This window comes from Anopheles aquasalis, chromosome 2 (genome assembly GCF_943734665.1).
Source record: "Anopheles aquasalis chromosome 2, idAnoAquaMG_Q_19, whole genome shotgun sequence".
Classification (NCBI taxonomy): Eukaryota; Metazoa; Arthropoda; class Insecta; order Diptera; family Culicidae; genus Anopheles; species Anopheles aquasalis.
The window spans coordinates 20,535,001-20,557,500 of NC_064877.1; the positions used below are offsets into that span (position 1 = coordinate 20,535,001).

At 45.9% G+C, this 22,500-nt stretch overlaps 5 protein-coding genes across 7 annotated transcripts in view; 3 read left to right on the top strand and 2 right to left on the bottom strand.

Annotated features, from left to right (window-relative positions):
* Nucleotides 1-339, top strand: part of LOC126571862 (bromodomain-containing protein DDB_G0280777) — a 9,344-nt gene extending 9,005 nt beyond the window's left edge. The window contains exon 4 of the mRNA XM_050230705.1: nt 1-339. This exon is cut by the window's left edge and continues 1,197 nt beyond it. The gene's annotated coding sequence lies outside the window, so the exon portion shown is untranslated.
* An 82-nt stretch (nt 340-421) lies between these two features.
* LOC126571863 (serine protease snake-like) lies at nt 422-1,630 on the bottom strand. Its single transcript, XM_050230706.1, has 4 exons — nt 1,543-1,630; nt 1,445-1,465; nt 881-1,378; nt 422-809 (listed from the first exon to the last, which is right to left on the bottom strand). The coding sequence occupies exons 1-4, from the start codon at nt 1,607-1,609 to the stop codon at nt 472-474; spliced, it is 924 nt and encodes a 307-aa protein (XP_050086663.1). The 5' UTR covers nt 1,610-1,630; the 3' UTR covers nt 422-471.
* A 456-nt stretch (nt 1,631-2,086) lies between these two features.
* Nucleotides 2,087-7,367, top strand: LOC126572664 (enteropeptidase-like). Its single transcript, XM_050232160.1, has 7 exons — nt 2,087-2,213; nt 2,291-2,311; nt 2,371-2,907; nt 2,982-3,308; nt 6,050-6,133; nt 6,259-6,279; nt 6,356-7,367. The coding sequence occupies exons 1-7, from the start codon at nt 2,144-2,146 to the stop codon at nt 7,216-7,218; spliced, it is 1,923 nt and encodes a 640-aa protein (XP_050088117.1). The 5' UTR covers nt 2,087-2,143; the 3' UTR covers nt 7,219-7,367.
* Nucleotides 3,978-5,435, top strand: LOC126571864 (serine protease snake-like). Its single transcript, XM_050230707.1, has 4 exons — nt 3,978-4,313; nt 4,379-4,399; nt 4,456-4,902; nt 4,978-5,435. The coding sequence occupies exons 1-4, from the start codon at nt 4,250-4,252 to the stop codon at nt 5,310-5,312; spliced, it is 867 nt and encodes a 288-aa protein (XP_050086664.1). The 5' UTR covers nt 3,978-4,249; the 3' UTR covers nt 5,313-5,435.
* A 106-nt stretch (nt 7,368-7,473) lies between the features above and the next one.
* Nucleotides 7,474-12,941, bottom strand: LOC126571861 (protein 5NUC). 3 transcript variants are annotated; one of them, XM_050230702.1, is made up of 5 exons: nt 12,586-12,941; nt 9,615-9,876; nt 9,373-9,523; nt 8,957-9,213; nt 7,474-8,882 (listed from the first exon to the last, which is right to left on the bottom strand). In XM_050230702.1, exons 2-5 carry the CDS (start codon nt 9,824-9,826, stop codon nt 7,682-7,684), a joined length of 1,821 nt encoding a protein of 606 aa, XP_050086659.1. In that variant the 5' UTR covers nt 9,827-9,876; nt 12,586-12,941; the 3' UTR covers nt 7,474-7,681. The 3 variants fall into 3 exon arrangements, with proteins under 3 accessions (XP_050086659.1, XP_050086658.1, XP_050086660.1); XM_050230701.1 differs by having other exon boundaries at nt 9,615-9,880; XM_050230703.1 differs by lacking the exon at nt 12,586-12,941 and adding an exon at nt 12,515-12,531 and having other exon boundaries at nt 9,615-9,880.
* Between the last annotated feature and the right edge of the window lie 9,559 nt (nt 12,942-22,500).

Consider the following 22,500-nt stretch of genomic DNA (forward strand, 5'->3'; position numbering starts at 1 on the left):
TGCCTACGCAGTGCGCACCGTAATGCCATTATTCGAACTGAACAAACAATTTCCACAACTGCATCGAGAAACGAAGCCCCTTATCTCCCGTCCACCCCTCCCCAAATCCGTCTACGAGCGATGACTTAGGTTAAGCGTAAAGGCAACAAAATATGGTAGGATTAAGGATACTATTTCTTGTGATTGAAAATAAAAAAGACACCCACACACGCGCGAAGGAGAGAGATCATTGACAAGACAGGCATTTGGCGAACGGAACGGAACGACGAGCGCACTGGCGATGCGAAATCGGAACGCAAGAGGCTCCGTCCGTGAAACTACACAATAGGAGAGCTAAAAACTGGATTGCAACTGACGGCAGAATGCAAAATCTAACAAAATAAAGTATAAGATTTGTACAAAAAACAATTACTGTGACGGAAGTCCTTTATTGCTTCCGGTTGATTCCGGTTTCGATTTAAGGCAGTTCATTTAACCGCTGGTGCCCCATACCGTTTCTTCGATCCAATCCAAGTACTTCTCCACCCTGGTGTAGGTGTACATCTGGTGTGCCTCGTCACACCTTTGACCCTTACCTTCCACACCGATCAACCGGTAGAAACCGGCACGCTCATCCTCGAGAGTTTGCAGCAAACCTCCGGCATCTCCGTCACACGCTGCACTCCAGTCTACTGGCGATTGCACGCACAGCTGATTAGCAGGAATACCGTTCGGGTAGTAATCACTATCGGCGTACACCCGGCTACAGTCCTCATTAGGGAGACGGTTCAGCTGCAACTTCATAAGCTGCGTGTCCTGCGTGTCATTAACTGGGCAGAGTAGCAACACGTAAGTGGGCAGTACACTCTTGACGATCGATAAAACAACTGCAGATCCTTACCTTGCTGACCCTTGCGGAAGTTGGTGGCAATATACTTCGGAAGCTGCGACGGTTTCTCATCGGTCCACAGGCACACCGGGTAGATGTAGCTGGTGAACGTGACCGGCTCTGCCAGACGCACTAGCGCAATATCATCGTACTGGGTGGGGGTCAGCTGGTCGTAGTTCGGATGAAGGATCGTATCGTTCCGCTCGATTTTCACCTCGGCGTAGCTAGAGCCTCGCGTGTAATCGTGACGTCCGAGCGAGACGAACTCATCGCCCATGGTCCAAATACAGTGCGCTGCTGTCAACACGTACTGCTCACTGATCAGTGCACCACCGCACCGTAGAATGAAGCTGGTGTCCTCGTCCTCGTAGAACCACTGACCAACGCGAACCTGGTGCGGAAACTCACCATCTCGTGCGGCAACACCGTTCGGGATCGTTGCAAAATCGTTCGTCCAGCTGGCAGTGTTGGGCTTCAAGGAAGCGATCATCTTCCTGTACTCCTGACATTCTTCGCAAAAGACACAGGAGCGTTAAAACCCTATCGACTCTATTAAAACGGTAGCTTGTGACTTACTTTGCTCTGCCAAGCGTAGTCCTGCAAAAAGTGAATTGAAATAAGAACACAGCGTGAACAGCAGCTACGGTCAGCCAGAAGGCTTGTCCCATACTTACCATGCACTGGCAACGAACCACTCAAGAGAGCGAACAAGCACACAATCGCGAACGCCTGCGAATCCATCCTTCACCGATTGCCCTTGCGGAACTGTGGTTTCTGACCGGCTGATGCACAGGTACTTATACCTCCTCTGAGATTTGCGAATCTTAGATGACCTTAATGTAGCCACCTAACCGGGTAGCATCAGTTCCTGTATCAGGTCTTTGCAAGGAGGTCGAGCGAGAAGGATGGCCAAATTCGACCTTTCCGCGGCATTCAAGAGGCATGCTTGCCCTGATAACGGTTAGGACATGTGAATTTGGTTTATGTCTAGCTTAGTTCATGAAAGGTCACGAATGTTATCTATGCTGCACGTTATCAGGGGAGCGCGTGCTTACATAACTTGTCGACAGAGCCATGGTTTTGAATAAAGTTGTTTTAAACGTTCAAATGGACTGTGAGGACGTAAACATTGGACATACACTGTAAACGTTCATCGCGATCAGAACCATCCGGGCTTTATCAACGCCACCATCGTGCTGTGAATCCCCTTAATTAGTTCATTCGGTCTTTGATTGATGCTGGAACCTCGGAGGAAAGCATACAGCAAACAACATCATGGCTCGCCGGACCTTTATTACTTTGTCGCTGTCATTACTGCTCTGGATACTAGCAAGTGCTAATGCAGGTATCTGAATCCGTTATCCTATCGCAGCACCCCATTATAACGCACACATTATAACGATCATTTTGTTGCACTTTCAGCTGCCAGAATCTCGGAATATAGTAAGTATCTAAGGCACTTACTGCTGATCCTCAAATGACTTTTGTGTCTTGCATCGCAGAGTGTGACGAGTACCGTCGGATAATCGCATCGAAGCACGGCATTATCTCACTCAAGCTTAACCCCAAGCCGTTGTTCTACCAAGCGTTCAATTGCTCGAACGTAGTGAAGCTAATTGTCGGTGGGGAGGCTGCAAAGATGGGCGAGTTCCCGCACCATGCTCTACTAGGATATGTGAGCGAACAAACGACTGGAAACCACGCGATGGGCCATTATAAATTCGATTGTGGTGGCTCGCTCGTATCCGATCGCTTCGTGTTAACGGCGGCACACTGTTTCAGCTTTGCTGATCCCGTCATCGTGCGTTTAGGTGAGCACGATCTTTATGCCAACGAGTCGAATCGCGTGGACTTTGGCATCGCCCAGATCACAACCCATCCCCTGTACCGGAACTCACGCTCCTACCACGATATTGCTCTGGTTCGATTGAATGGAACGGTTCGATTCTCTAAAATTATTCGACCGGCCTGCCTCTGGACGGAACCGACGCTAAACGTAAGCCGTTTTGTAGCGACAGGCTTTGGAAGAGTCAGCGAAGGTACATTTTACATCGTCTTTCCTTTGCTCTATGGACTCTGTAGGATCATTATTAACAGTACTGTTATCTTTCAGATGATTATGAGCTTTCGACAAAGATGATGAAAGTTCAGTTGGATCTGTTTCCAGCCACTGACTGTGATTTATTGTATCGCGAGAATCGTCGCTTTCGCAATGGAGTTGACGAAGGTCAGTTGTGTGTGGGCAGCCTAAACGGAAGTACGGACACGTGCCAGGGGGATTCGGGTGGCCCACTGCAGACGGTGATTGATCCGAGAAGCTGCATCTACCATGTCATAGGGGTAACGTCGACTGGTGGTGCATGCGGCATCGGTCTCTCGAAGGCTATCTACGTCAACGTAGCATGGTATTTGGATTGGATAGAGCAAACGGTTTGGCAGTGACGGTGTGCACGGTAATGGGAAGTAGTAAATCATCAGCAATGATTGTAAATAAAGCGTAGTATCATACCACTAAAAGAGAAAGGTGTAGAACGATCGTGCTCGTGGAATAATTGTGTTAATCAGATAGAATGCACAATGAATTTCGAGATCAACTACCGTAGCATAGGTGGGATTGAAGTAACGCTACTGTTTTAAAAGTACTCCACATGATGAGTGAATATTTGTTGAATTTAGCAAAGGACGCGATGGTGTTAGCCTTCTTTGCTCTCGATTGATTGGTGCTCATCTTAGATCATGATCCTCTTATCAGAAGAGGTCTTTACGTTACTATTTCTGAGAGCATATGACATGAAGGCGGAAATATGCATCCATCACATCATTGCTTTGACGTCTATTGGTAAAGCATGCGGCGTCGGGCAATCGAAGTCCGTTTACACCAGCGTACAGCATTACTTGGATTGGATAGAGCAAATTGTGTGGCCTAACAACCAAACAGTGTCCTCCTCGGTTTCCCCGAAATAGTGGCGGTATAAAGTGTGACAGAATAAAAACAGAGATTCATATCCACCATTCGCTTCACTTTTGTTGATGTCGTTCTCTGTTACGCTGCTAATTTCTACTGAACCAGTTTGCAAATGAAGCGCGACGATGTGGCCCGGAGAACCTGCTTTGAGTGAGAAAAAATGCAACCGTTCTCGAACGGCAATCGGAGATCATGTGGCCCGATACGGTTCCGTAGTTTGTTCGTAGGCTATTCTGGAAATACCCAACAAGTCCCAGTGGTGACAGGGGATCTGTTTGTGAAGCAGTAAACCATCAGTGCATAGCGTACTGCCAACGAGTTAAAACGTAGAATAGCAGGCAATCAATGTTTGCCATTCTTTCATTTGAATTACTTTACTAAAAGAGAAAAGTAAATCAGGTGTTGAAGTTTTAAAAATGAAGATGCAATACTTAATTTCCTGCGCCTCGGTACTGTTGCTTTTGTGTGGTCTAAGTGAAGGTTAGTATCTGAATAACATCTCAGAGAAATACTTAATTTCTAAACGATATTTAATGCTTATGTAGGACAACGTTTGGCAGAACAAAGTGAGTATAACAAAGCGGATTTATGGATTAGCAAAGTTAATCAAACCTACTTACAGAATGCATCGAGTATCGTCGATCACCGGAACAGTGCCCCATTACGCCGCATACACTCGTCGGCAGTGTCGATCAGCGGGAATTCCCTCATTACGTCGCTATTGAAGATCCCGCTGAAAACACAAAATACGAATTCCTCTGCGGTGGTGCCCTTATCTCCGAGCAGTACGTCTTGACGACTGCCTCGTGCATTACGGAGGAGCTCGTCAATTCCGTTCGTCTCGGAGCAGTACACGACCTTCGGGAGACGAATGGGGTGCGCAAGGAAATTGAATCATTCGTGCGACATCCAAAATATAGTAGGGCTCTTGCATATCACGATATTGCACTTATTCGCTTGAATGAACCAGTTCAGTTTTCGGACACAATAAGGCCAATCTGCCTCTCGGAAGGTCTCACCGGCCAGGGTGAGCTTATTCTTCACGGATTCGGCAGAGAGAGCTATTTGGGTATGTTTCTTACATGAGTACACAGCCTTTATAATAGATTTTGAACTATGCTGATTATAAATTTTCGTTTTTTAGACGATTTATCTCCGCAGATGACCAAGCGAGTACAGCCCCCTCTGATGGCTCGATCTGATTGTGATGATGTACTGTTGCTGCATGCCACTCGTCGGCTAAGGAATGGTTTGGCAAAAGAACAATTTTGTATCGATTCCAGCAATGAAGCAGCTTGTGCAACATCCGTCGCGGATCTTTTGGTAAAGAAGGACGATCACAATGACGGTTGCAACTACTTTTTGGAAGGAATTGGATCGGCAGGGTATCCTTGTGGAGCGGAGAACTCCGTAGGCGTCTACACGAACGTGACCCAGTACCTGGATTGGATTGAGACAATCGTTTGGAGTGGGGCATAATTCTCAGCACAAATTATAGCGGTTTTATGTTAGTGACCAGTTTGAACAAACCAATAACTGTCAAGGATACTAATTGTGATTACAGTTAAGTAATAAAAGAAATTGCTAATTTTTTATTTGAAACTGGCGGTTTTGTTTGTTTTGGAATCGGTCCTAGAAAAGAATCATCAGAAACTGATACTAAAAAGAGGCGGCTCATCATGTCTAGTACGAACGAGCAATGGGAAAATCCCACTTTGTGCGATGTGTGGGAATTCCATTAGTGAGTGATAATGTGCATACAAAAAAGGAACAAAAAAAACACTCTAGCGATCGAAACAGCAAAAAAATCCAGTTGGGTCATCTGCAGTCCTTGGTTGTGTTATTAATCATATTTATGAGGATGTTATTGATGGATTGTCCCGAAAACTATGCTCGTTGTTTGATAATAGGCTTGAAACCCAACGACAGCGTTGTATGCGAGAGCTTGACGATCAACAAGTGAGTAGAGGCAATCAGTATGCGTGCCGCCGCATTTGATGGAACTGGAAATACCTGTTTGCTCGGTTCCGTAGATCACATTCGCTCTCTCATCATCCGTCGCTTTAACACACAAACTAACTGCTGCAAGACGCTCGTTCATCCGCCATCCGGGTCGACATTGCTGTTCTAAATGCTGCGCTTATCAGTTGTTAGCTTTGCTTCAACACGAAGCTAAGCCTATTCGATTCGTCTTAACATTCTGCGTTAAGTTTAAGGTAGCAGGTTAACAATGAGGCTCATTGAATCAGTGTTGTTGCAGGCAAGTTTTCTGCTTTTAATTAACCAGAATGCCATTCAAGGTAAGAGTTTCAGCACAAACAGAACGGTGCTGATGAGTGTTGGATGATTGTTTGAAGTGAACAAACTAACGTTTCCACTGTTTGTATGACGCTACGCCTGCACCACGATAACCCCGCCACCGAAGGTCAACGGCTAGCAGTACAAAGTGAGTATAATTGGATTCGGGCATCGGTGTGTGAGATCTCTGAATAACCGTTTACGATCTTCACTTCTCGTTTTAGAGTGTGCGGAGTATGCGAAAATCATAACGAAAACGCAAGCCTTGATCCCGTTGACAATCAATCCGAAACCCATCACCTACAAGATCTATAACTGTACGAACGTGGTGCAACTGATCGTCGGTGGTGAGCAGGCCAAGTTCGGAGAGTTTCCCCATCATGCGCTGCTTGGATATCCGCGCGACGGCAATCCCGACGAGTATGACTTTCGGTGTGGTGGTTCACTGATCAGCGATCGCCACATTTTGACAGCGGCCCACTGCTTCTCCGAAGATGATCCCAAGGTTGTGCGGTTGGGCGAGTATGACACCACCTTTGAGTCGGAAGACGAAGTGCAGTTTGGGATTGCTGGTGTGAGAAAGCATCCAAACTACTCGAGCAAACGTTCGTACAACGATATCGCACTGGTGAAGCTGGACCGCCAGGTATGGTTCACGAAAAACATACGACCAGCCTGCCTGTGGGACTCGGAATATCGGAATATGACCAGCTACATAGCGACTGGGTTCGGGCACAACGAAACGGTTTCCGTCGCGTTATCGACCACAATGATGAAGGTGCAGCTGGACGAGTTTCCGGTGAATGACTGTGGACAAACGTTTCTCGGGGATAGGCGATTCAGAAACGGTATCCACGATGGCCAGATGTGTGTTGGCAGCATTGTGGGTGGTAAGGATACATGCCAGGGTGATTCGGGTGGTCCGCTACAGACGGTTACCACTCCAAAGACGTGCATCTACCACATCGTCGGCATCACGTCAGTCGGTGGTGCATGCGGTGTCGGCCAATCGAAAGCAATTTATACTAAAGTGTCGTACTATTTGGACTGGATTGAAGACAACGTGTGGGGCGCGAATAAGTTTTGAAGGGAAGTGTTGGAACCCTTCCGTGCTCCTATTTTCCTATCCTATCCTATTCTATGTGCTACAGAAAAGGTTAATCATGTAGATAATTCCAGATAACTACTACAGACGAATACAGTATACGTAAATATAGTCGTACAATGAACCTGAGCTAGAAAAGGAAAAGAAAATCCAATCATGTTTCAGCATATTGTAATGACTCCTTAATGATCATTTGTAGTGATGCTTGTACTTGATTAAATAAACAACTACCAAAAATTAAACAAATGTTGTTCGTATCTGTATTTGATCGTTATTGCTGGTTTTTTTTCAGCGTTTGTTTATTCAACTTTGTACACATTTCCCTGTTAGTAGGAACTCTCGTGTTGACCATGAAAGCCTCAGCCCAGTTCGTAGTCCCTAGGATATGGAGGAATTTTTGGGCCTTACGACTTACTTAAACATACACAGGAAGGTAACACTCTACTCATAGTAGATGATGGTTAAGTGCAACTAACAGCATCATTCCAAGCGTGGAAATCGTTGCTCCTCCCAATCGCCCCACTCCACCATCAGCCTCAGTGGTGGTAGGACCCGGCACAGTGGACAACTCTGGATCAACCGTTGATGGCGGCGCACTTGGTACACCTTCCATTTGAATGCGCCATTCGATGGCCGGATAGATGGGCGAGTAGTTCTTCAGATATTCCTCAGTAATTTCATACTCGCCGAATGTTAAAGTTTCCTTGAGTGCCCCGGGAATCATCGTATAACCGTCACCACCTTCGTACAGGAACTGGCTCAGCAGGATGCGATAGGATGCGGTATCGTTCAGCGGACCGTACGAAGGAATGGTACATTTCGCGCAACGCACATCGACGCGTACCACTCGCTGCAACGATGGCCGTGCTAGATCGTAGTGCACATGAACACCGGCCATCTGCAGGAACTCTCCGTACCCGGACACTCCATCGTATCGGGCAACGCTATGCTCCAGCATCTGTCGAATGGTGGCACCGCTCACCTCCGTCACCACCATCGCATTGCCGAACGGGAGCACGGTTTTGAGATCCTTCTTAGTGATTGGTCCAGAGTTTAGCGACGCCCGGATACCACCGCCCTGGATGAACCCGATTGCCGCATCCGTCCAGTACTGATCGCCGTTGCTTTCACGGTTCGCTACATACGTAACGACGAGCGAATCGGCCAGCATGTTGCCAATGTTACACTCTTCAAAACGACACCGGCTTGAGTCCAGAAAGGCGTACGTGTGTCCGATCTTCTCGTCCAAATCCAATATACCGGGTCGGTAAACTTCTAGCAGCTGCAACACATCCGAATCGCGTTCCACGGTGCCGTTGAGCAGAATCGGACTACCGTCCAGTTCGAGCAGATTACCGGCATCGTCAAATGTTAGATGTAGATAACCGAGATACTTTGTGTAAGCGTACGCCTGTACCACGGGTACATCTTTGCCTGCGGCATTCTTTACCATCACCGGATATGGACCGGCCGGTGTATCGACATCCGGTGCTGGGCCACTGTACAGGAACGTGTGAGAATGGCCCCCGATTACCAGGTCTATATCCGGACATTCGGCAGCTATCTGCTTATCACGCTCTAATCCACTGTGTCCCAATGCGATCAGAATGTGAACGCCTTGCTCTTTCAGCGTCGCTGCTTCCTTACTAAAAAGAGAGCAGAGCATAAGTTAGTTTCACTTTTCTAAAACTGCCTCCGGAACTACGATCACCTGACTTACTTGATCGCTTCGATTTCATCCAAAAATTCTACCGTATTCACGGGAGTCAGTTGTTTAGTTTCCGGTGTAAGGTAACCGACGACACCGATGCGCACTCCAGCCTTGGTGAAGACTACTGAGCGGCTCAGTGATTTCGTCGATTGCATCTGCGGTGTTTTGCTCAGGTCCAGATTAGCTACTAGCACCGGGAAGTCCACCTCATTCAGGAACGGTACCAATCCTGCAACTCCCAAATCAAACTCATGATTGCCTAGGGACTGTCGAAAGAGATGGAAAAAAGGTGTGGTTAAAAATGCCCTAAGGAAACTGGGTGCAAGACGAATAAAGCAACAAAGGGATACTCAATGTAATCATAGCTCAGCTTGAGCTACCTACGCTTGAGCCTAACCACAATTAAACTACTCGCCAGCACTCACTATTGCATCCGGTTTCAGTTTGTTTAGAAAGGCGGCCGTAATGTTGTCCTTGTAGACCGCAAACCACGGTGTTCCGGTGTAAGTATCACCGGCATTAAGATACAGTACCGGCAGTCCTCCTTCCGCTTCCTTCTCGCGGAACTCCCGTACTCTAAAAGAAGGAAACGAAAATTGTTTCGCTTTATTAACTAATCAATGATTACGTGTCGCAAAAAAGTGCAAAAAATAAACCATAAACCTACTTGTGTGCGACTCTTGCAAATCCACCATAACACCGGTTATTGGCAACGTCCGATGGTTGACAGTCATTGCTGTAGGCTCCGGTTTGTTCGAATCGGGCGTGCATATCGTTGTTGTGAAGAATGATCATCTCCAGCCCACCGGCTCTCGGTGCCGCCAGAATGTATGCTGCTGTTGTCAGCAGCAAAACCGAAATGAAGATCATGTTTGCCATGATGGAAGCACTCTTTCAGTCTTTTGATGTAAGCTAGGCCAGGTAGGTAGCTGTCTAAATTAAAGAAAAGAACCGAGATTTTCTACATAAGAGCAAGTAAGGCTAACTTCACTCCACGCTTCACTCCACCACACACGACAGCGAGTGCTCGCGGTTCAGTCGCTGAATGCATTCGGCATTGTACTCCTGCCCGTCCGGACTCCTTATCCGTGGCGTTATGGCGCTGTTATCGATGGCAATTGTCGCTGCTTATCGAGTTGCCCTAAGACCCCACACCAAGCGAGCATGACGAAAACCACTCACCGTCACTCACTCTTTCGCGTTCGCTAAGCAATGCTAACGGAGGCGCGTGCTCTAGAGCGTTAGCCGCCGCGTCATGATTGACTAATTGACAATAAACACGTCCGCGAACAATCTTGATCCGTGGTGGTCGAACGTCCAACCGCAAATGTTCGTTCGGCCGCAAGCCAGTCGCTCGCGTGTTCGTTGCCGGCTTCTTGTTAGCATGCGTCTTCTTTGCGTTTGCGGCTGCAACAAGGTCCCCTCGTTGTGCCAAAAATTGTCCATTCCTTTCAAAGACCTCTTTTCTCGGAAGGGATGCCGATCGCGAAACCGGTGTGCGTAACCGGTGAACAGCATCTTCTCATCAATATGGATGAGGGCGTAGGATCAGACGCTTTTTTCGTGTTCACATTATTGCATTGCATTGGATGAAAAAACAAACCACAAACGCTTGGTAGGAAGAATCTGCAGAGATTTTACACGTAATTTACTGTTAATTTTGTTTCCCACAAAGCGCACAAAGCTCTGGTAAAGAAGATGTTTGAATATTCTTTGGTGAATTTAAATGCGCATTTCATACGAGAAAATATTAAACATTCACGCATAGAGTACATTTGAATTCTGCGTTTCGTGAGATAGATTTTTTATTTTTTTCTATCCAAAGGAAGCGAACACAATAATAAAGAGGGAGTGCAGTAAGCATTCGAGTAATTTTTATTCAAGCCGTTAAATCAAGAACATGTTGATTGTTTGATCTAGTGCTGTGTAACAAAGCGCTAACAAGGAGGATTCTCCCCCAAAAAAATCAGTGAAAAATAGTATAGTTAGTCATTGTTGGAAACTCATTCGTTCCTAACTCATTGTTTGACCGTATCTGTTATCATTGTTCATTGTTCTAACGTACCATGGTACCAATGCAATTTTGTATTCGAGCAATGTTAAAGAATAATACATAATAATGGAAAAAGGAAAAATTAAATTGTAATTAGATCCTGAAAGGTACTTTTATCTACAATATCAAAATGAGCTCAGCCAGACAACGCCAGACATCAAAAGACGCAATACCATTGGCGATTGTATTGTTGATTCGTTTAGCGCACGGTATTGTGCTTTGTTGGCAATGACATAGCGGCCGATAAGCGACTTAACAATCTAGACAGTCCAAACGACAAAATACGCCAATTAAGATAACTCCGCTAGCAGGTGGGAGTCTATTGCTGTTCTTTTCCTGTAACAGCAGCTACGAAAGTGAAAATTAGCTTCAGTTCTTCCCCGGGTAATCATCTTAGGAACATACACACACCGGCATGTGCGATAACTTTCTAATGATCCATTAGAAAGACTAAGTTGCTTTGCGAGGTGGGCCGAGGGCGATCCGGGTGCTATCTGCTGCTAGTCGCTGTCGCACAAACACGTAAGTGGTTAAGTTGGTCTTATTAGAGGCCTCGTTAAGCGTTGCTGTTACGAAGCACCTTCAGTTACTGCTGCTAGCGGACGGCTTTGGCACGTGCAGTGTCCGTTGCGTCGTAGATAGGTTATAAGAAGCTCGTTTACTTCTACACACGATGGGCCGGTAATTTAGATCAAACTATTATGGCTAAGGTTGGAAAATCAAATCAGTGTTGGTTAATGTTCCCTTGTATTCCGTTTATGGAACGAGAAAATGGCGCCACACACCATTGCTGCTTCATTTACGCCAGTGTTTGTATAAATTATAAATCCAGTCCAATAAAATGTCCTTAAAACCTAAGTGGTGAGGACATCGCGTCATTCTCTTCGTTTAGCCCGTCTAAAGAGCAGCAGATTGTCGTGGCGATCGCAAACTATGTCACTGGTCGCGCACATTTCCTTCCTACATGTTAACTGCTTTCTGCGTGGCCAATACGATCAACGAAGGGAATGAGACACACCAAAGCATTACTCCACGAAGGCCATCATCGCCGTCTGGGACCGTCTGGGGTGACTGGCACATGCGTGTCGCTCGTTCTGTACCTCAACTGTCCTTTCCATTTTCCCAACTCCTCCATCGCCCCACGACACTCGATCTCTCGATCACCGACGGTTCGACACGAGTATGATCTATTTTCGAGCGTCTACCAATGCCAGCGATACGCACATTCCCAAAACGACTTCTTTGGTTTCTTTTTTTTATGTTTTTTTTTGTTTCTTTTCGTTTTTGTCTCACTTAGTCACACCGTGTCTTGTTCGACATGCTAATCACCATGATCACAATTTCGAAGGTTGGTGTTCATCGAAGGCATCGTGCGTTTTTACCATCGATAATCAGCTAAAATACGAATGCTGGAGAACCAACCGTGCCATTTTCAAGGCAAAATGCTTATTTGGCGAGTGACCACGAAGCCGCGCAAAGTAAGCGCACACGCAACCACGCGACTCAGTTCGCACCTGTCTTCCCCGCACCGTGCACAGCAGCTCGCCACAGCGTGTCTTCTTCAGTTCTCCGGTTGTTTACTCACGTGATATAAGTACGTGTGCCACAATGATGATGACTGTGGACTGTGACTCTTTCCGCCGATTGTTTGGTTGTCTGTCTCTTTCAGTAGCGGCCTATTGTGCCATTTTTTACGCCGTTGTTTTTTGCGATCACAGCTTCACTTTTACAGCAATCGAAGGTCACACGGCGCGTAGAGAATAAAGCGACAAAGTATACACTCCAATCACTTCTTTCTTTGACTGCGACGATTCAGGGAAACATTTTGGTTACTTGTTTTTTGTGCGATCCACGCAACGCGATTACGAGGCTTGGAGTGCCACGGAGCGCACTAATGACACTACCACACCGCTCGGCTGACGATCGTCGAGTGGAGATCCGGCCGACGCACAGACAGTTACGCAGGCCACTCACGTCGATGCTTCGCCCAGGAAAGGTTACCATGCGCCCGGTGTAACAGTGAGAGATGATAGCGAGAGAGTCATCCGTCCTCGTCCATAAAAAAAACCCACAGTCGTCGTTACTATCGGGAAGCAACTGTGACGTTATCAGACGCTGCCTTGGCACTGCAAGCCGGTTGGCCCACTGGCGATACCATGTCTAATTTCCATGAACCACCAAGCACCGGTCTCAAGAAACACGTCAGCTGAAGCTGGCTTAAGGATGCACATGGGGAGTTCCGATAACCTCTGAAAAGCCCTCGTTATGGTTGCTTAGTAATCTAATAATAATAAAATAAGTTGTCATGGTATAGAACAATGCTGTTGTTCAACTGTTTATTGTTATTTATATCTCGGCCAGTACCACGTGACAAGTCACGCATAGTAATTGGTGTAGTGACATCGTTCATAGGTGATTTGAAGGCCCAAACATGTGCCCAACAAGTGAAGCACAACGTTCCATCAAAGCAATACAAATTGGTGGCAAGCAACAAAAAAACAAGGCAGATAAGTACCGGGAAGAGCACACAATCGTCGATTATCTGGGAACCATTATCCTACCGTATTATCTGTTAGTATGTCTATGGTCCATCATAAAACGTAACCGTTGCATGTCGAATGGATGATAACAAGGTTATAAAACGCAACAACGTTCAATTGAATGTAGAAGTCAGTGAAAGTTAAAGAAATGCAATCAAATTGTTCGATAAATCTTGATTGAATCGTTGCTTCTGTTTCTAAAATCATTCTGAAACGAGGTCCGCTATTTGTGCATTCTCTTCACAGTTGTACTTCGCATTGAAGTTTGTCTCCCATTGAAACTTATCTATCCCAGGGAATCACCTTAATAGTAGCCGCCCCGGAAACATTTAACAGTCGCTCTCAAAGTGCTCACGACCAGTAAGTAACTAAATGTGTAAACCCAGTGAGGGCGTGCGATAAGCGACATCGTTTGACGACAGGTTGTGCGACCCATCCTCAGCTCTATTGAGTTGTCGTCTTCTTAGAACTGCTTTTCCTCACCTCAAAGAGAATTCAATTATGAAGGAAAATGTTGGTCTTTGATAGACGAAACATAACAACTCGTTCGGGTGTATTGTGTACGTTTAGATATGCTTCTGTATCCTGCAGAATAGGAATCTATGAAGGACCATGATGCCTGAAGTATTAAACGAAAGTGTAGCGAGCAGGGACAAGATTGTTTCCACATTTACATTTTCACATCCATGCCAAAACCTCAAATGAACACTCTACCATCTTGGGAAGAATGTCTTCGAAACAAAGGCATCCCAAGCGCATTGCAATGAACGTTGGTCTGTCGACGGTATGTAATTAGGAGAACTTGTTTGAAAGTGTACGGCAAACCGTAGTTTGTGGTACGACAGTCTTGATTTTACGTATTTAATTATGCAATTGCTGCAACGGCTGTGACAATATTGCATTTTTCAACAGGAGCCCGTGCTTGCATAATTTAAATATAAACCGTAGCTCGGTAGGTAAGTTTTTGCGACATGTCGTCTTTTCGTGAAGTTAATGTATGATACTCTAGAGGATCAGAATTATGGGAAAACTTTTCCTATTGTTTCGTAATCCTTAATGAATATAAAATGAATAGCAATCGAAAACAAAACTCCAACCAATATTATTTTTTTGAGTGAAGATAGAAAACAAATCTCTTTTTAGCGGAATGGTTGACTGCGGCATAGAATGTATGCTAACAGACTGTAGACTGTTTCGATCACCCTTGACTACCGTGTTTTGTGTGTTTCTATCTAAGTAACCACCGATACTTGCGTCAATCAAATGCCACAATCAATTCTCCCCACAGAAACCATTCAATGCAACTCTGATTATGCTTCCGCTTGAATGGTTAAGTTGATAAAAGAACAATTGATTGATAATGACCAATCGTGGCAATAATGAAAAAAGAAATTCCAACCGCGGTATCACCTCGGCACCGGTACCGGTGGTTGAATTGTTTGATTGAGCATATCACATAACCGATGGTCATCCCCAGCATGGTAAATTCCAAGCACATTTAACAGTATCATTATCAGTTACTGTCTGTACCCTTCATATTTACTTTGTCCGTGTGTCAATTAAAAAAAATGCATAATTACACATTTTGCAATTAGAATCCATTCCCCGTTTCGGACCGACCGGCTGATTATGAGTAATGATGCCCTGCAGAACATGGACATGGCATTAGGCAACAATGTAATGCGCATACTTGCCACCCTCTCTCGCTGACTTGTTGATCCTGCACCCGGAAAATCCAATTATGTTGATCGCATGGACACATAGGTTGTAATTTTGAACGTGGAAAGTAATGAATTCTCCATTTGAATGATTAATTAGCAGTGATAACTGTCGATAGATCAGGTAAGATATACGTGACGTTGCTATTTACGGTTTACTAAAATAAATGTATATTTCAAGACAGAGTTTTTTATAAAATTTAGTTCATTGCATTTTTCCTTATTGTATAATGTTTTTCAATGTCGAAAAAACGTTTCGTCATAAATAAACAAATATCGCGCAAAATTTTACTACAAAGAGCTTAAATTTACGTTCCACATTTTTAAATTCCTAAAGGCCCCCGCTTCATCGCAGTTGTTCACTTTTACCAGCTGCGTGGACACGCGCATGCAATTTGTCCCATTATTTCGCCCCATGAAAAATACATCTAATTAACTTTCCACCCACCCATATTTCGAACACCCACGAAAAAGGTCGTAATTACATGCCGCTTGCTTTCCCGGAACATTACTTTCGATTTCAAGAATCACGAAATTCGAACGCGTGTCAGTAGAAGGTCGCTGGCTCTTTGGATACTAGCCGTTAGACTTTCAGGTTCAGGTATCTGAACTTCTAGTAATAGATACTATTCGCACGCGCCACGATTGGCATTCGTACATACATATTTGTTCCACTTTCCTACCGCATCCAGCTGGTGCTTTGTACTACGCTACGCTATGCTTACAGATCTGATCGCCAAGCTGTCTTTATCCTCCTAAGCTCCGCTCGTAATATCTCTTTGGTAGGTTTCACCCCTTTTCTGCATCAAATTCACCCTCAGTTTCATAGCTTGGGCGTACCACGGTGCTCTAAACTGTCCATGCGATGACCGTTTATCAACTTTCAACAATATTCCTCTCCTCGTAATATCTTTGGTAAGAGATCGGTGCCCATAACCGAGCGCCTTAATGTCTGCCATCAGTAACCGGAGAGCACAGCAGAGCATCGACCACCGATAACCCCTTTCCGCCAGGGTGGGGGTTTTCAACCGGAAACGGTTCGCTGCTCCTCGTCTCTATCGACGTATGGCATCACTCACAAATTCTCCATTTTGCTTCTCCCCTTCTCCCCCCTCCCCCCTTTCTGCTGCTTCGTCGACATCTGGTGCTGCTGCTGCTGCTGCTGCTCCGTCAGGACTAGAATCGATAATGGGTCTAACGGGCTTCATCGTCCCACTGCCTGGCAGCCGCTAACCAAACTCCGTTGGCTTCACGGTGTCCGGGTGGACATCGGAGACGTCCTTCCATCGCTAGCCGTGTGCAGGTCAGTGGCGGTGGCCGGTGGTGGGGCCGTCGCGTAGATCAGATTGTGCCCCAGATAGGCGCTAATTAGAATGTCTTCCGGCGCCAGCTTCAAACCACGCTCGTTCGACATCCGCTGGAGCCGCTCGTACATGAAGGCCGCCGTCAGAGGTCGCACCGTTGGCCGGCCTTGCGTTTCCCGTGGCTCTTCCGGTGTGCTCGGTATCATCGTGCGCGAACCGGATATTCAATTTATGTTGGCCAACACAACAAACACGCACACGTAGCCACAGACACAGACACACGGACTAATGCGTTCCTAAACAGGAGGACACTTCAGAAGCCCCAACGAGAGGTCAACGTCTTGGTTCCCCCGGGTTTCCGTTGTTTCCGGTCCACGGAGCGAAGGCGATCGAATGTTGGTCTTCTCCCGTAAGCCAGGACCGTACCGGACGATTGACAAACTGAAACTGTCCCGGCAGGACAGAGCGGTGGCCCTTTTTCACTCGTACCATAAGCGGCCACTCGATTGTGTACCAAAAACCGATGTTGTACCGACCGACATTGTGTCCCCTCGGCTACCCTAAACCCGAATCTGGAAGCCATATGATATGTTGTGCAGTACTGCTGCTGCTGCTGCTGCTGACGATGATGACGGTGACGGGGTCGATGACGATTGCTGGCGCACGGCCAAGCGTCAGGCGAGCCCGGAGCAGCTGATCGGGCACGGGAAGTGAAAAAGGAAATCCAAAAACCACTCCCGATCCGTAGCACCGAAGGGTACCGTGAGTATGGGAGAGAGTAAGAAAGGGAAAGAGAGAGAGAGAGAGAGAGAGAGAGAGAAAGAGAAAGATAGGGAAAGGGACCGAATCCGAGTGGTAATGGAAGGGAGTCTGAATGCAACGGCAGAAAGGAATGCCCGAGAACCCGTCGTGCCCATAAAGGATACGCAGATTGGCTCTACATTTAAAGGACCCTTACCACCCTAACTACCCGGTACCGTGACCGGCTTCGTGCCTTTCGCTGGTGATTCCGGAGAGTTGCCTTTCTTGCGCCATGCAGCGCCGTTGCCACTTCCCGTACCTTCCGGTGAACAGGAGTAACAGCCAAACCCGAGAGTGGCTTCATGAACCTTCCTTTCGAAGCATGTTTGTAAATAAGCAAAACAAACATTTAAATTCTTTTCTACGTAATTCACGGTAATGTATTCTAACTCGAAATATCTACCAAACATTCTAGCGTATGCCGATTTCGGAAATGGTTTTCCTCGCAAATCCTTCGCCTCTAGGGGGATCCGCTCCGGTGAATGCTTACGATGATCAGCTTCCGTTGATCGTGCTGCTGGTCTGCATATACATATCCTGCTGCCACTTCTAATGCAACGTCGTCCTCCCTCGTTGCGCCATATGTTCACCACCAGGCGGGTACCATACCATGATCTTTGCTGTTGTGCGTTCCGGGTAGTCAAGCACGGGGCACACAAAATTGGCACATCTGGAGCCCACGACGATGAGCCTTTTCTGGCGGAAACGGAGACCGCACGGTGCTGTGTGCCGTACCCGAATGCATGCATTACATTAACGGCCATTTACTGGGCGATTCCTTCCTCATCTTCAGCAGCAGCGCGCTTCTCGCGGTTCCATTTTTATGCCAACCCTCTCGACGATTGTGTTCAAGACCATTTCGAAAGTTTCATTAATTAACACAGCTAGCTGTCGCCGTTACTGTCGGTTGTCATCCGCTTGCTAGGATGGATATTTGAATGGAATGCAATACTGCATCTTTGCATTCCAGGGATTGCATTCTGGGCATTTACAGTGCGCACTAGCCACTCGGTGGATGCTGGTGGAGTCCATTGAGCACGCACGATCCATTCATTGCACTGGGAAACTGTTGGTTACGTCAGTGGATAACGAGACATCATCTGAAGTTTGTATGGAAGGACCGTTGGCGATGAATGGAGGAGGGTTCGCGCTCCCCTTGGCACGCCCGATTGTCCCCCCTCTTTTATACAATACATTTCAGCTGCAACGAGTGGTTGGCTGCTTCTCTGTTGCTGTTGTCGTTTGAAGCTGCCCATTTTTAAGCCGAGGACAAGCACTGCATATAGCTGAGAACGAGATTCGTTTGCAAGACGATGATAGAGACGATGTGAAGAGGATGCAGGAGCAGACCAAACAGCAGATGCAGAGCCACAGGGAATGTTCGTCCTGTCAATGTAAGCACACGTTCTGTGCGGGTCCAAGTATTTTCCGGAATCTTGGTTTGATCAATCGGCAACGCTGAGAGCTAAGCTATTCCATTTGAAGTGTGCATCTTGACCTTAGCGTTTACGAACAAAGATAGCAGCAAGCAACGATCAGCAAGTTGCGTTGGCAGTTGTGATTCTCAGAGCTCGAATCACTTTGCAAAGGTCCTTTTGGCTACCGTAAAGACGGAAACATTGATGACACGTGTCGTTTCGATGGTAGCCACTCATAGCAACAGTGCCGGTGGTGGTTTGAGTAGAGTTTTCCACTGCCGGAAAGCCGTATCACTTCAGCAGTTTACTTTTTTATCATTGATGAGACCATCCCTTTGATGAGCTATCGGATTAAACCAATGGGGATGCAAACAAAGGCTGTCCACCATTTGAAAAAGCGGGCAATTAATATGGTTGTATTTCAATTCGCTCACGAATTTTCATGATATATTTCTGGCAAAAGAAAAACTTAAATTATGCTGGCAGCCATCACCAATAGCTGATGTTGTTCTGGCGATTTCCGCGCTAAAATTGGCAATCTAATTTGAATTACGCGAAATTTGGACCTCATTTGTGTAACGATGCTTCTACGAATTGCTAATATGAAATGGATTCTAGTTGACAGTGAGCTGTAGATACATAATTTGATCGATTTCCACTAACACCTTTATGCCTTTACCAATCATTGGTTAATAAGAGCTTGTTAAAATTAATTTGGAGTAAAACCCAACGGCAGCAACGGGTGATATGTGCTAAAACGCCAACCATATTATTCCAATCCCATTTGCATGTTTACTAAAAATATAATTGGCAACAGCATTTCTGGCTCAGCTTCATAAATTCGACGAAAATCGGTTTGCTCTAAAATAAACACAATGAAACACCGTACCTGGAAACTCACTGCAGTCACTCATAAATGAAACATTTCGCTCTGAGCACACAAAACCATACCACATTTCGAATATAATTACTGTTTGCCAGTGCCAGAGCGTATATAGAAATCATCCCACTACCGAGAATGCAATCCGGCGAAATAATAACGTCGCAAACGTATATCGGTTCCTGATGCAACCAACATGGTATTCCCATGCTGTGGTCGCTCATTATCGCTCTTTCCAGGAGTGAACGAAATTAATTAGAACTTCTAAAGCTGAGCGAGCATCGGAGAGAAAGAAGGTGACGGATGATTTCGATAGCCACCATGTCATAACTGGAAGATGTTGAAGCAATAATTAAATCCACAGAAACAACACATGGCAGATGTGCTGTTAGCAAAAGCGGATGCTTTTTTTTAATCCATCTCAGATTCTAAATATGGCGTCGCATCAAGGATAATCGGCCGGGAGCGTTCAATTTAAAGCTGGCTGCAAACTAGTTGAAAGCTCATTGCAACACTCCGTTCGTGGATCTCGCATTCTATTTCAATCATTCCAGTACAGTTCTAGTAGAATCTCTCCAGGAATTTGGCCAACGGCTAGCGCGTGAACAATGGCAATTAGTATTTTTCGGTAGGATTGCTCACGGTTTAATTAAATCCTTCACCTTTACCCGGAAGCGGCTTAACGCGCACACGTGTCTCAGTTGTGCCTCGATGATTCAACATTTGTGCGATTGAAAAACGATCCGTTATCACCTAAAAAAACATGTCCAATCAGTGGTGGTGCTTGTCTGTTGTCTATCATTCAGGTAGTATTCAGCAGCATCGGTAGTTGCCGATGGTGAAACAATAGTTGCAGGAGTCCTGTAAATAACCTACGGTAATGCCATCGGCAATTCTTCAGCAAGAGAATGAATGCATCCTTTCGGATACACCATCGCAGAATGACAGAGTGAATGGCAACTATGGTATGTATGTGTGAGGCCCAGCTACGGCAAGGATGTTCCCTTTTTTCGATCCTTCTCTTGTGTGGGCCTCAACCGTTGATATTCCCTTTTTTTTGTGTGTATCCTTTGTGGGCCCGGGAACATGTGTGTAGCACCTGGATAGCCCAACACCGTAGGGCTTTTGGTGCCAGCTGTTTAGGATTTGATCGATCCTTGATGGAACGAACCGATGTGCAGTGTGCTGGCCCTGAATGACGAGAGAATGAAACAAACAAACACAAGAAGCAGACGTTCGATGATGTTTCACAGAAAAGCTGTTTTATAGAAATGTCTGCCTGTAGCATAATGCATAAATGTGTGTCAAAAGAATCATTCCTGATTGCACGAGACGTAGCCTGTCGCTCCATTTTAGCAGACACTCGACACCCTCCCGTTGAGAGATTCTGACAAACACATTCTAGTCACCGAACCGAACGATGAATTTCTCCATGATTTCTCCCGTGTATGTAACACTCCCCATTCTGATCGTACATTCTCGGCACGTCCAGACACGAGGCTCGTGCATTCGAATTTGCTTCTTTTATGCACGGCGACAACCATCGAACTGCAACAGCCCAAACTTTCCGACGTTCGCCTTATAAAGTTTGCTGCCAAAATCTGAAAGAGCCTAGCATTTCGTATGCAAATGAATCAAAGTTCTGTTGCCAACTATTTTGCACCACGGTCTGCATGTTAGGGGGGAAATAGTATGTCATTTCTATTTCCCATTTGTTGGTGCCTTCGTCAAAGCGACGAAAACATCATTTACACTGATCTTTTCAACGGGATACTGAGTGTAACGGGATACACTTCAGCAATGATCTAAACATGTATTTTGCATTCCAGTAAAACCATCTCCATTCTATACACCAACAACGACCAGCCAACGAGCAGGTACACCGCCGGGTGCACCAAAAGCCCTTCGCACTCCACCGGTTTCACCTTAGCCCGTGTGTATCGCGTCATAAAAAGTGCTCGACGATGTTATCGAATGATTCAATATGGAGCAGTTTAATGTCGTCGAAAGCATCGCAAAGCTTTGGCAACATTTCGGGGCGGCCAAAATTGACTTAAGTCGATTTTTAGACGGTATAAGCAGCTTATCGTTCTCGGCTCGCTACTCTATCGCTAGCCTGTTTATGCGAAACGCACATTGGTGGAGCAGTTTTATGTACAATCTCGTTACGTACGCCAGCGCCATCGTTTGGAGGAACCGGGAGTGTACCCATGTTCAAACCGAGGAGTCAGCATTTTTTGGCATTTTACTTGTTTTTTACTACGAGCTTCGTGTGCGAATATGGAACATCTTTGTACACGAGCATGAACTTTTTCTATGCTACGTTCTTCTCGCGCCCCCGTACCCACGTTGCGAAAGGCCACGTGAAAAGTCACGAAACAACTTACCAATGAGGGAGTACGCACGCAAGAAGCGTAAATATTTTGCTGAGCAAAGAACACTCGACATGTCCTACACTCGTCAGGATTTCCGGGAATTTCGCTGTTTACTGCGTGATTTAAGATTAAACAGTCTAAAAGCGAGGCCCGGTGGCCAATGGTACTCAATGGCCGCAACACTAATTCAGCTGCTTTTAATGAAGGTGCGCCGCGAGTTTGGCGTTGAGCGATTATCGGTTAAATGGCATGCAACATTATATTACTACGTAATTAATAAGAAAACATTTAAACATTAATTGATTTCTACACGCGTCTTACTGGCTGCGAAGCTTCTAATTGCTGTAAACATAGGAATGGTGAGCATTTTTATTTTCAGAATCGGCGAGTTTCTGGTTGGAGCTACTAAAAGCCCATGATCTCATTAACTTCGTTTGGCTTTGGGTAGAAAATATCGGAAATAA

Bases quoted from the DNA above. Each gene is read 5' to 3' on its own strand.
- LOC126572664 (XM_050232160.1), top strand. From the start codon at position 2,144: ATGGCTCGCCGGACCTTTATTACTTTGTCGCTGTCATTACTGCTCTGG. The intron at 2,908-2,981 runs GTACATTTTACA...GTTATCTTTCAG, and splicing joins CTTTGGAAGAGTCAGCGAAG to ATGATTATGAGCTTTCGACA. The intron at 3,309-6,049 runs GACGGTGTGCAC...GTTAAGTTTAAG, and splicing joins AGAGCAAACGGTTTGGCAGT to GTAGCAGGTTAACAATGAGG.
- LOC126571863 (XM_050230706.1), bottom strand. From the start codon at position 1,609: ATGGATTCGCAGGCGTTCGCGATTGTGTGCTTGTTCGCTCTCTTGAGT. The intron at 1,466-1,542 runs GTAAGTATGGGA...CACTTTTTGCAG, and splicing joins TGGTTCGTTGCCAGTGCATG to GACTACGCTTGGCAGAGCAA. The intron at 810-880 runs GTAAGGATCTGC...TACTCTGCCCAG, and splicing joins CTTCCGCAAGGGTCAGCAAG to TTAATGACACGCAGGACACG.
- LOC126571861 (XM_050230702.1), bottom strand. From the start codon at position 9,826: ATGGCAAACATGATCTTCATTTCGGTTTTGCTGCTGACAACAGCAGCA. The intron at 9,524-9,614 runs GTAGGTTTATGG...TCCTTCTTTTAG, and splicing joins TTTGCAAGAGTCGCACACAA to AGTACGGGAGTTCCGCGAGA. The intron at 9,214-9,372 runs GTGAGTGCTGGC...CTCTTTCGACAG, and splicing joins AACTGAAACCGGATGCAATA to TCCCTAGGCAATCATGAGTT.
- LOC126571864 (XM_050230707.1), top strand. From the start codon at position 4,250: ATGAAGATGCAATACTTAATTTCCTGCGCCTCGGTACTGTTGCTTTTG. The intron at 4,400-4,455 runs GTGAGTATAACA...ACCTACTTACAG, and splicing joins ACAACGTTTGGCAGAACAAA to AATGCATCGAGTATCGTCGA. The intron at 4,903-4,977 runs GTATGTTTCTTA...TTCGTTTTTTAG, and splicing joins CGGCAGAGAGAGCTATTTGG to ACGATTTATCTCCGCAGATG.